This window comes from Pecten maximus, chromosome 11 (genome assembly GCF_902652985.1).
Source record: "Pecten maximus chromosome 11, xPecMax1.1, whole genome shotgun sequence".
NCBI lineage: Eukaryota > Metazoa > Mollusca > Bivalvia > Pectinida > Pectinidae > Pecten > Pecten maximus.
The window spans coordinates 6168716-6181681 of NC_047025.1; the positions used below are offsets into that span (position 1 = coordinate 6168716).

The 12966-nt window shown below is 34.6% G+C and overlaps 1 protein-coding gene across 1 annotated transcript; it reads left to right on the plus strand.

Moving 5' to 3' along the window:
• The first annotated feature begins 6078 nt into the window (after positions 1 to 6078).
• On the plus strand, positions 6079 to 12015 carry LOC117337793 (otolin-1-like). Its single transcript, XM_033898909.1, has 5 exons — positions 6079 to 6216; positions 7562 to 7651; positions 8135 to 8215; positions 9364 to 9435; positions 11681 to 12015. Exons 1-5 carry the CDS (start codon positions 6213 to 6215, stop codon positions 12013 to 12015), a joined length of 582 nt encoding a protein of 193 aa, XP_033754800.1. The 5' UTR covers positions 6079 to 6212.
• The last annotated feature ends 951 nt before the right edge of the window (positions 12016 to 12966 follow it).

A 12966-nucleotide genomic window follows, 5' to 3' on the forward strand; every position in this document is an offset into this window, starting at 1 on the left:
TGTTTCAAACTGATAGACGAACTTTTTAAATTTTAAAAGTTGAAAATTAATTTGTTAACGTTTTTATTTCAAAAAAAGTATGTAAAGAGGTCCTAAAATTTCAAATGTAGCCCGGGAATGTATACATTAGACTTTTGTACAAACTATGATTTCGACACCACTGTGTAGACACAGTATATAACAACCTTGACCACTGTACGGACACAGTATCTAAGAACCTTGACCACTGTGTAGACACAGTATCTAAGAACCTTGACCACTGTACGGACACAGTATCTAAGGACCTTGACCACTGTGTAGACACAGTATCTAAGGACCTTGACCACTGTGTAGACACAGTATCTTAGAACCTTGACCACTGTGTAGACACACTATCTAAGAACCTTGACCATTGTGTAGACACAGTATCTTAGAACCTTGACCACGGCGTAGACACAGTATCTAAGAACCTTGACCACTGTGTAGACACAATATCTAAGAACCTTGACCACTGCGTAGACACAGTATCTAAGAACCTTGACCACTGTGTAGACACAGTATCTAAGAACCTTGACCACTGCGTAGACACAGTATCTTAGAACCTTGACCACTGTGTAGACACACTATCTAAGAACCTTGACCATTGTGTAGACACAGTATCTTAGAACCTTGACCACGGCGTAGACACAGTATCTAAGAACCTTGACCACTGTGTAGACACAGTATCTAAGGACCTTGACCACTGCGTAGACACAGTATCTAAGAACCTTGACCACTGTGTAGACACAGTATCTTAGAACCTTGACCACGGCGTAGACACAGTATCTAAGAACCTTGACCACTGTGTAGACACAGTATCTAAGAACCTTGACCACTGCGTAGACACAGTATCTAAGAACCTTGACCACTGTGTAGACACAGTATATAAGGACCTTGACCACTGCGTAGACACAGTATCTAAGGACCTTGACCACTGTGTAGACACAGTATCTAAGGACCTTGACCACTGTGTAGACACAGTATCTAAGAACCTTGACCACTGCGTAGACACAGTATATAAGAACCTTGACCACTGTGTAGACACAGTATATAAGAACCTTGACCACTGTGTAGACACAGTATATAAGAACCTTGACCACTGTGTAGACACAGTATCTAAGGACCTTGACCACTGCGTAGACACAGTATCTAAGAACCTTGACCACTGTGTAGACACAGTATATAAGAACCTTGACCACTGTGTAGACACAGTATCTAAGAACCTTGTCCACTGCGTAGACACAGTATCTAAGAACCTTGACCACTGTGTAGACACAGTATATAAGAACCTTGACCACTGTGTAGACACAGTATCTAAGGACCTTGACCCCTGCGTAGACACAGTATCTAAGAACCTTGACCACTGTGTAGACACAGTATATAAGAACCTTGACCACTGTGTAGACACAGTATCTAAGAACCTTGACCACTGTGTAGACACAGTATATAAGAACCTTGACCACTGTGTAGACACAGTATCTAAGAACCTTGACCACTGCGTAGACACAGTATCTAAGAACCTTGACCACTGTGTAGACACAGTATCTAAGAACCTTGACCACTGTGTAGACACAGTATCTAAGAACCTTGACCACTGCGTAGACACAGTATCTAAGAACCTTGACCGCTGTACGGACACATCATCTAAGAACCTTGACCACAGCGAAGACACAACATCGAATCAAGAATATGAGACCAATGAACGTCATATTTATAGCGTTGTCTAGGAACATTGCGTGGTTTTGATATAATTTACTATTTTTATCTCCACCTAAATACAATTTCTTAGTGACAATGAAGTCACAAATGAGGACAATTCTTTGCCTGAATTTTTTTCGTATGTCCACAGTTTGACTGTCGATCCATTTGCCCAAGTCGTAGGTATAAAAGAATGACGCTATATTCTCATTACATCCGGGCTTGTCTTTTAGTACATCTGTATATGGATTTAAGATTGATATAAACATCCAAGATTGATTAATATGTAAACTGAATTTTAAAACATACGAAATATAGAAGGTCTTCTTGCATATTTAAATATTATGAATAATCTTATTTATACAGCATCAAAATATCTCGATAGAGTATCTAACACAAACTATTCCAAAACATAATATACACACTTTCTTACATGTGAATACAAGTCTTTTTATTATCGTAGATATCACATTTCAATTTTCAATTTTTATTCAACTTGAGGCCTTACAGCCCATCAGTATTAATACATGTATAACAACAAAACAATATAAACATAACACGCATATGTCGTAAAACTAATGGTTTTAGCCCTAAAAATGTGGTAAAATTCTAAGACAATAACTTCTATGAAAGGAACTGTTTGCAAAACACATTATGTCCTATGGTTTACTTCTATTGTACGTAAATAATCAAATATTAACAATGCAGAAATTGTTTGATTTGTTTGATTGTTGAAACAATTATCTTAATTAGATTGAGAATTTGTCGGTATTATCATTGCCTCAAACATTTTCTTATATCCAGTTGGAATCAACATTCTTGTTTAGATTTATAGTTTTCAGTGATTCCATCGTATACATTCTGTAAAATAAAGTGTGTATTGAGCTGGGCCAATCGTCAGACAAGAACACAAGACAAATGATAAGAAAGGCGATATAGCATTCTGACACTTGCTGAATCAGCAAAAAGAAAAGACATCATTTAACATATAAAGTAATGATGTCTGAAATTTATATTTATAAGCACAATTTCAACACATTACAGTATTTTTAAATACAGTCATAAAGTTATCTCATTTTATATGCGAGTAAATTGGTCCTTAGCTAAGCAGACAAATCTTCCAGAACGATTTAACACAATGTTATCTGTACCACCTTACGGTTGACCCCATTATCATACTATAATCTAAAATGGAGTCAATGATTTTTCTCTGGCTATTTTCTAGTATTTATATAGTCCATTGTCAAGTGGACATTGACTATGAAAATCTTTTCAAGAGGATGACGTTTCTGGAAGATCTTGTTGGATCTATGACGAGGGAATTCGGCAGTCTTCGTCAGAAACATTCTGATTTGGAGTATAAACACCAGATTCTGTCTGACGAATTTCAAAGACTCAGGTAGTCCGGGTTACCTAACCTAAATTCTGTGTACTTACTGTTGTTTGCAGAAATCTGTTTCCGTATCGGTTTTCAAACGGGGTTTATAATGATAATTATAGTTACGTGTAAATTGTACTGGAGGACTTGCAGTCGCCGAGGTGATGCTACGTATTCAAGAGTCTTAATGTAAAATTCATATTTATTTCAAATTTGTTTATTTTGCCCTCGTTTAAGTTTAAATTATAGTTTCGATATTATGTTGGTATTTTTTGTTGTTCTGACGAGGAGTGACAAAATAAACAAATTATTTAAAGGTCTATTGAAATTATTCTACAATTTAACAAGCAAGGCCAAGTTGTTCAAAAGGTGATTAGGCTAATCACATTTTAACAACATTTTTCAAATCCGGATATAATAATTTCTGGTAGAACTAACTTGACAAAATCTTATGGAACTCTGTAGTTCTCTTCCAACTGGCATAATTTAAAGATGATATACTCGCAGGTTTTGCGATAAATGAGATATGAAATTTTCATTAATCAAGTGATTAAACTAATCATCTTTTGAACAACTCGGCCCAGATCAAATAAGGCGACATCACATTCTACTATTCATTATTTCTTCAAGCCATTTTGATATTCACCTCCCCCCCCCCCCCCCCCCCCCCCCTCTTCAGGATAACTTCTTTTAGTCCGAACGAAACAGCTGTTCAATCTAGCGTTATATTTCATTATCAAATCCCCCAAACGAAATGGCGGACCTAATATTTTACTCTGATTCTTATTAGGGCTCCTTCTTTTTCTTCTGCCATATTTTGTGACCTCCTAATATTTTTTAATTGGTAGGTAAGGTGTTCAAAGTTTTTCAAGTATAAAATAGGACATGTAATTAAGGAATCATTGAAACTTTGTCTAGTGGGTCTAAAATCCAATATGGCAGCCATGACGTCATATATTAAAATCTATAAGAGGCTGTGACCCAAAAAAATCATTGATTTTACAGCCTCACACAATAGCAGTATTTGTAGATAATCTGGGACTGTACCCATTTATATTTTATTACAAAATAGGTCAAATAAAAATCCTCGATGATGTGTGAAAGGCCACAATTTTATTTTATTTTTTTATTTTCCAATATTTTGCAATCGATGCAGTAGATACGTCATCAGGATGAATTTCATGTCCTCCCTTTTTTATATGACGTTCTCCGTTTTCCCAGTACGCGATTTTGTAGAAAAAAAGAATCCTTTGATCTTTTTGAAATGCCGATAATATCTTACAACTTATTTTTTCTCCCATATTCGTGAAATATTTTTAGATTTATTTATAGTATAAAAGATTCCCAAGAAAATCTTTCTGATTTGGTTAGGTTAAAAGAAGAAGAAAGAAAGGAAAAGAAAAAAATTGTGGCTATGGCGTTATATCTGTTTTTATCTTAATAACATAACTCGTAATGTATTCATTTCGTATTTGGATATTTTTTGTAGGAAAGCAAATAGATAACTTTTGTCATGAACCATTTTTTCTGCTAAACATGGACTTCCGCTTTTCGGTAGTGGTCAAAGTTTGTGAAATAAACCTAAAAAAGGTTCTTCTTAATAAACGATTCAACCATGGTCATGATAATTGTTGAATATTATACTGAAATAATGGGCTATTAAGTTTGATAATATGAACGACATATTGACCCTTGTCAAAGGTCATTGGGGTCAATTATGTTATTTTCAAAAAAAAAAACAAAAAACTCCTCTGTCAATAATGGAAATGCCAATGGTATTGATTATTTTTATTTATTCGATGCTGATGCGATGGGTTGCTATACGTGCAAGTACAAGAATTACCATCAAAATCATCTTCCGGAATTTGGTAGGGGTCAAAGTTAAAATGTGTAATTTTGTTAAACAAACTTAAAAAAAATAAATTCTTTTCAATAACCAAGTTATCAATGGTCATGATAATTGGTGAATATCATGCCCAAACAATGCACTATTAGGTTTGCTTATGTGAATGACCTTGCCCTTTTTCAAGGTCGCTTGGTCTAATGAGTTGCAATTTTAAGATTCTGTGAACATTACCTATTTTTAGATGATATAAATTATCTTATTTTATGGTTAAAGACATGTGTTTGAGAAAAATAAATTATAGAAAAGACTCATGATAATAAACAAATGCCTTTTTATCTCTGAGCGTTCCGAAATATTTTCAATACTGTCAAAGAATTACATATCGATATGATGGACAAGGGGAAGTAAATCTTGCTTAATTTATTTTAAGGGTTATCTCCCCTCGTCCAAGTTACCGTTTCTTTTTCAGACTTCAAATTAAAATTGGGATGAATGCCTTTCAGACATTTAGCACTAGTTTTTACTGATAAAAACATTAATCCTTTAGGTCTTGTGGGCAATGTAGGTGAAAAGCCCGTTAAATTGTTAGCCAACAATTTCTGATTTTTATTATCTTATATTTCTTCCTCTCTTCCGTACTTTTGTCCGTTCCGTTTCTCACAAAAGACATGGTAGACTTTCATGAGACTGTATGTCTATGGATGACCATGTGCATGTTGCATGTTTATATTGTTTTCTGACCCTATCAATAGTTGAAGTATTTTTTGGTCAACGCTATTAATTTCTGTGTGTTTAGTATAATCTTTATGAAATTAGTCCAGCTTATTTATTTACTATTGTTGTTGATACATGTAAGGAATTCACAATGTTTACATAACACAATAATTTGTATTATCGATTTGCTCTGAAGATCATTATAAAGAGGTTTTTTATTATTATTTCATTGATCACCTGTTTGAGAAACTCGCGGCGCTGAATTACTTCAGTGCAACTAATAGCTAAACTTTGAATATCGTAAGCATGTTACCAATTCCATTTTTTCACAATACTCACAATATGTCAAATTCTTCAGAGAATATATCGTTACTATACCTCGCATAAACTATTAAAATCTACTATTCTTATATTTGAACGAATGTTTGTTACAAATCCCCATCCTTAACAGGATAGAACCTTTGAACTTTGAACTTTGATAGGCAAATACCGGTGGAACGTCTCAACCAACTCAATGTACCGGTCTCTGAACCAGTGACGTCACAAAGGAGAAACACAATGCGTAAGTGATTAATTGCAGGTTGTGTAAATACGATTTAGAAGTTTTCAGGTTAAGTTACATATTTTAAATTAATTTTAATTTGAAATAATTTTGACGATTTGAGGTTAAAAGCCAAGGGGAGAGGACACCACCTAGCCGAAGAAAACAACAGAACAATCTTTCCCAGAATGCATTGCGGTTACCCTTTACAGTGCGTTGTGGGATAAATTGAACACAGAATGGCGTGACAAGAACGTAAAGAAACGGTTAATGTGTATGGAAGAGAAATTGTGAAATTTAAAATAATGAGGGTTGATATTCTTAACATTACCTTGTATGTATCGTATACCCACAATTACCCGTTGCATGTTGTGGGCGGCAACGCATTTGGGGCAGATTTTAGGATTTCCCTCCGTTCTTTCGTGCCATTAACCAAAAGAAATTGAACAAATATGCTGCACCGATTAAAATACTTCGAATTATTTTCCCACTTACTATATAATCAAGTGATACTGAAAAAACTTTGCTATGGGGAAATGATACTTATTCAATACAGAAAAATGATAAAATCTTCTTGACAGTACAAAATTATATTAAGCTAAGTAAACGTTTTAGCTGATATTTTTGAACCATTATGTCATCTATCGAATGTATAATGACATACATTTATACGTAACTATATAAGGTAATTCTATTTACAGGTGTCACTGTTGTTTATTTCTACTATTAATTCTAGTCACCACATGTATATATGTCTATTGGTTTTAATTGTAACAAATAAATATTATTACTTCATTTCATATTGATGTAAGGTGTTCCAGTTCCGAAGATTTATATTTGCCTTTGTATGTACATGGGAAAGGAATTAATATAAGCTCTAAGCCTGTTTTCCCATCCCATAAAAAAATATTTGTATCTGTATTGATTATTTTGATTAATGCATAAAATATTGTTTAAACTAAGTGATACTGTAAATGTGGAAATTTGCGCTAAATACACGGAGTCCTTTTGATCGCGAAAATTTTCCCACGCGTATTATTTTGATATTAATTTGCGTAATCTCGAACTACAAACGAAGATGGATCGATCGCGAAAATTACCCCAACGCGTATAGTTTACATATCGAAATCGCGAAATTAACCCCCGCGAAAATAACCACGTTTACAGTACGTGTATATGATATGGTTGCTGTCACCGGACCGTGAAAAAGCAAAAATATTCAATTGTTTTCTGCATGGTAATCTCCAAAACTTATATGCTCTCAACTTTGTCTGTTTGTCTTACTAGGAGAGAAACACAACAGTAGAAATGTTTCAGCTAACCCTACGATAGATAATGTAACGGGGTGTTTTATTGTAATCCGCAGCCAAGGCCGGTCCGAAAGGAGACAAAGGCGATCCGGGCTCCAGAGGAGACGCTGGTACCCCAGGATTCAACGGGGACGATGGATTGGATGGTGATTTCTTTTCCCTGATGTCATTTTCTTCATCTTCTTGGTTTCTTCTCGAAACATTTTCTGCCATTACAGAATACTGAATTAAACATAACAGCTGGGTAAACATTTCGTACCAACACTTTATATTTCAACGAAATTCTAACAGATTCGCGCTCATTGTAATACTCCATTGGACCCCTAAATCGTGTTTGAGCTTGTGTACTGTCACGGATCAGGAGTATCGAGATATGATTGTTAAGATTTTAATGTAACTTTTGTTTGTCTTAGTATAGAACGTTTTAATTACCTGGTCATATCTTTTCGAATAATCAATGTTTTTGTAGAAAGTATTGTTAGAGTTAGGAAAAATTATTCACCCATATTCCTGTAATTTTCAAGTTAGTTGTATAATGCGTTTGTATCACAAAAAATACAATGGTATTTTAAAAAAAAACAAAAAAAAACAACAACATGATTTCTATAACTTTATAAATTTTGTAACAGGTGACAAGGGAGATAAGGGTGACAAAGGGGAACGAGGATCGGCGGGCATTGGCGGATTTAATGGTGATGACGGGATGGATGGTAAATATCAAACAGAGACACAATGGCCTGAAATGGATGGAACATTCTGTGATGGAAGGATGGCGTATATCTGTGTACAAAACTGCAGTTATTTCCCTAGCACATTCATATTCGCGTTTCTTTGGTTTTTGGTTGATTTGTTGTTTGTGTGTTTTGTTTGTTTTGTTTTGTTTTGTTTTTTTTGTTTTGTGTGGTGTGTTTTTGCGGTATCCTACCGCAAAAAAAAAACACACACACAAAACAAAAAAGTTCCATTGTTGTTGTTTTTTTAATGTTTGTTTTTTGTTTTTGTTTTTTTGTTTGTTTGTTTGTTTGTTTGTTTTTGTTTTTGTTTTTGTTTTTTTGATTGTTTTTTTTTTAGGATACCGCAAATTCAGAGACAATTTCAATTCCATTGTTTGTTGTTTGTTTGTTTGACTGTTTGTTTTTTTGGGTTTTTTGTTTTTGTTTTTTGATTGTTCGTTTTTTTTGTTTTTTTTTAGGATACCGCAAATTCAGAGACAATTTTCAAGTTCCATTGTTGCAAACATTGTAATGATTGTACATATTTTAGATTTCAGCGGCAATGTGTTTACGATTAAAGTCTTATATTATAGAATTGTACATTTTTGCATTTTTAATTTTTATTTTATTCCTATATATCTAGAGATTCTTAGTAAGACTAAAGAGTCCTAAAGGACGAAACAGGTTTATGATGCGGTTTAATTTTTTTTTCTTTTTTGCCTTTTAAATATTAACTTCCAATTTATGTTTGATGTGTTGATACATGTACATTTATATTGGATATCCCCAAAACAATGCTCTGTAGACAATTAGCTGGTGACTGATATATGTTACACAGCGATATTAATAATGGCGGCGTCGAAGACAGGTTGAAGGAAACACCGCACAACAAACTACATGTATATTGTAAACTAACAAATGTTGATGAGTATAAAAAATATCAATTCAAAGAAATTTCCTTATACATCAATGATATAACTTACGCCCTGATTGTGATAATTGATAATTGGGTATTTGAATTGTTAGCATCGACAATGGGATGTTGGTTTTATTTGAATTTCTATGGTAAATTTTATTAACAAACAACTCACTATTATAATTCAGCATTACGCAAGACTTGTGGGAGATTTGATTATGTTACACAGGCCAAGATGGAGACAAAGGCGAACCTGGTCCAATTGGTCCTAAAGGAGACAGAGGAATACGAGGCAATCATGGTAACGGCATACCTATATATATATATATATCCTGCAACTGCCACCGCATTGTCGGAATACACCCACCGTATATACATGTATTTTTGCTGTATACGGCAGTGACGGAACACAGCTGTATTTTGGAATCTGAGCACGTGCGTCAGTTCGACTGACCTACTTCAAAGTGAAACTACGTTTAAAAGGCGAACATATTTCTATCATTTTACACCGTTTCACTTTAAAAAATCATTATTTTTTATGAGTATTTTTATGACTGTTGCAGGATAAATAGAATACATGGTCAGTGTCTTAAAATATAAGCTGTATTTTTGGCTCGGGACAGAAAGACAAAAGTGGCTCGCCAAGGCTCGCAAGGCTCGCCACTTTTGTCTTTCTTTACCCTCGCCAAAATACAGCTTATATTTTAAGACACTTACCATGTATTCTCTATATATATAGTTGAAAAATATAAATTCAACATGACAACTGTTGTGTTTCGCTAACGTTTTCAGGCCTAACGGCCATCTTCAGGCGATTCATTTATTTTAACGTCTTGGTTACCACATTATGACGTCACATACAATATAATAACACCAGGGGCCGTTAGGCCTGAAAACGTTAGCGGAACACAACAGTTGTCGTGTTGAATTTATATTTTTCAACTATTTAATCGATACACAAAGTATCTACAAGTTTTATTCTATATATAGAATAAAACTTGTAGATTCTATATATAGAATAAAACTTGTAGATACTTTGTGTATCGATTAAATAGTTGAAAAATATAAAACACAACAGTTGTCGTGTTGAATTTATATTTTTCAACTATATATATATATATACTGACAATCGGATTGTATCATATTACAATGTTTATTGTATTGTATTCTATTGTTTCGCTTTACGGCCAATCATTGATTTTAGCAAGATTATCTACACCAAAAATGTCATAAACATATTTACGACTTGTAGGAGATTTTTCGTTACCTTGTACTGTTTGATCCTGTAAAAATCATTAGTTGTGCAACTTTTGATAGTACACAGCTTGCAACATATCTAAAACTTTTCAATCTTTTCAATGTATGTCACCGCACAAAATACAAAAAAAAATAAATAAAAAAAAAATAAAAAATGTGCAATTCAAATTCAAATCCTTTTATTGCATTAGCTTCACAGTTCATCTGCATAAAATACATGTGATGTACGGGACACAATCCCATATTATTGCACAACTCGCAACTCGTTACAATGTACAACTCGTAACAATGTACAACTCGTTACAATGTACAACTCGTCACAATGTACAATAACAATATACAACTTGTTACAATGTACAACTCGTTACAATGTACAACTCGTAACAATGTACAACTCGTTACAATATACAACTTGTTACAATGTACAACTCGTTACAATGTACAACTCGTTACAATATACAACTCGTTACAATGTACAACTCGTAACAATGTACAACTCGTTACAATATACAACTCGTTACAATGTACAACTCGTTACAATGTACAACTCGTTACAATGTACAACTCGTTACAATATACAACTCGTTACAATGTACAACTCGTACCCTATTTCAACTCGTTACAATGTACAACTCGTAACAATGTACAACTCGTTACAATGTACAACTCGTTACAATGTACAACTCGTTACAATGTACAATTCGTAACAATGTACAACTCGTAACAATGTACAACTCGTTACAATGTACAATAACAATATACAACTTGTTACAATGTACAACTCGTTACAATGTACAACTCGTTACAATGTACAACTCGTTACAATATACAACTTGTTACAATGTACAACTCGTTACAATGTACAGCTCGTTACAATGTACAACTCGTAACAATGTACAACTCGTTACAATATACAACTTGTTACAATATACAACTCATACCCTATCTCAACTAGTTACAATGTATAACTCGTACTCTATCACAACTCGTAACAATGTACAACTCGTTACAGTGTACAACTCGTTACAATGTACAACTCGTACTCTATTTCAACTCGTTACAATGTACAACTCGTACCCTATTTCAACTCGTTACAATGTACAACTCGTACCCTATCTCAACTCGTTACAATGTACAACTCTAACTGCGCATCAATACAGAAAGGTCATCAGGCTTAAGAAATGGTGGGTAAAGAAAGTTAACACCCAGTAGCATTTACGTTTTAAAGCAAATTGTAGTGCACCCCTGGGGACGAAACTCGATGGCTACACAACATATCAATATTTCAGGTAATAAAGGAGAAAAGGGCGGTTTAGGAACCACTGGAATACCCGGCATTGCTGGGCCAAAAGGAGCAATGGGGGTAGCTGGGATTGCCGGACCAAAAGGAGATAATGGAAACCCTGGTGTAGCTGGGCCCAAAGGAGATTCTGGAAGGCCGGGGTACATTGGTGCAGCTGGGCCCAAAGGAAACGATGGGATGCCCGGATACCCTGGTGTAGCGGGACCCAAAGGAGATACTGGGAGACCCGGATACCCTGGTGTAGCTGGACTTAAAGGAAACATTGGGTTGCAGGGATTCATTGGAGCGACAGGTATGATGTCGTTTAACTGTTGTGAATAATTTTATACAACACCAATTACATATAATATCACATTTTACCAGTGAAATGTCGAAAATCATTCATTCTATAAAAGTGATATTTTACTAGTGAAAAATATATTTTTTTCTGATTTGACCAATCAAAACACTGCTTACAAACGAGAACTTTAAAGCTGCCCGGTAGATTTTGCTATAAAAATGTAATAAACAGGACCGCTAACAGTATATTAAAGCCACCTACTCCCGAAGAAACATCAATGTTTACATTTTGAGCTTTTTACAGTTTTTGGACTTGATACATACCTAACAGATTATCGTGAATCAGAAACTGAAAGAACATGTCTATCTATGAAAGTATACTGGGAATTCCCAAAAATAATAACTGTACGTGGCTGCCGGACCAAGTTTCTCTGAAAATTAGTCCCACAATGCAACGGGGGATTTACAGTACATACAAAATGGTGGAACGCCGAAAGCGGGGACCTGACGTACTCCAACAATGTTAGAGGTTTTAACGGCGAGATACTTTTGACAGGCGCTGTGTAACCTCTAACTGCCCATAGCTGATTTTCCCGATGCTGACGATGAAATTTTCTAAGTTCGTATATTGAATAAATATAGCGTGTCAACTTACATTTAAATGATCAACGGGGTCCAATATATATTTCTGTCCATAATCCAATGATTAAATGAGAATAATTTCGTATCTTCCGAAGCGGAGCAGAGCTCAAGCAGACAATACTGCCGGTAGTGATAGTAGAAATACCACGTGATTTGCCGGTTAATACAAAAATGGATTACAACTTATGTCCTACAAGCGGAATACAACAAAGTCCGAATCATTTCGTTCCGTTTGAAATAATTACAACTATTTTGTATCAACCTTTAGGCAGCCATTTTTAAAAACGACTAGAAAAGTGCTACAACGACATGGGCATGTATTTTGTGTATTCTACACCGTATTATACTATA

Coding starts and splice junctions, on each gene's coding strand:
- LOC117337793 (XM_033898909.1), top strand. Junction 7,652..8,134: donor CGGGGACGATGGATTGGATG/GTGATTTCTTTT, acceptor ATTTTGTAACAG/GTGACAAGGGAGATAAGGGT. Junction 8,216..9,363: donor TGGTGATGACGGGATGGATG/GTAAATATCAAA, acceptor TATGTTACACAG/GCCAAGATGGAGACAAAGGC.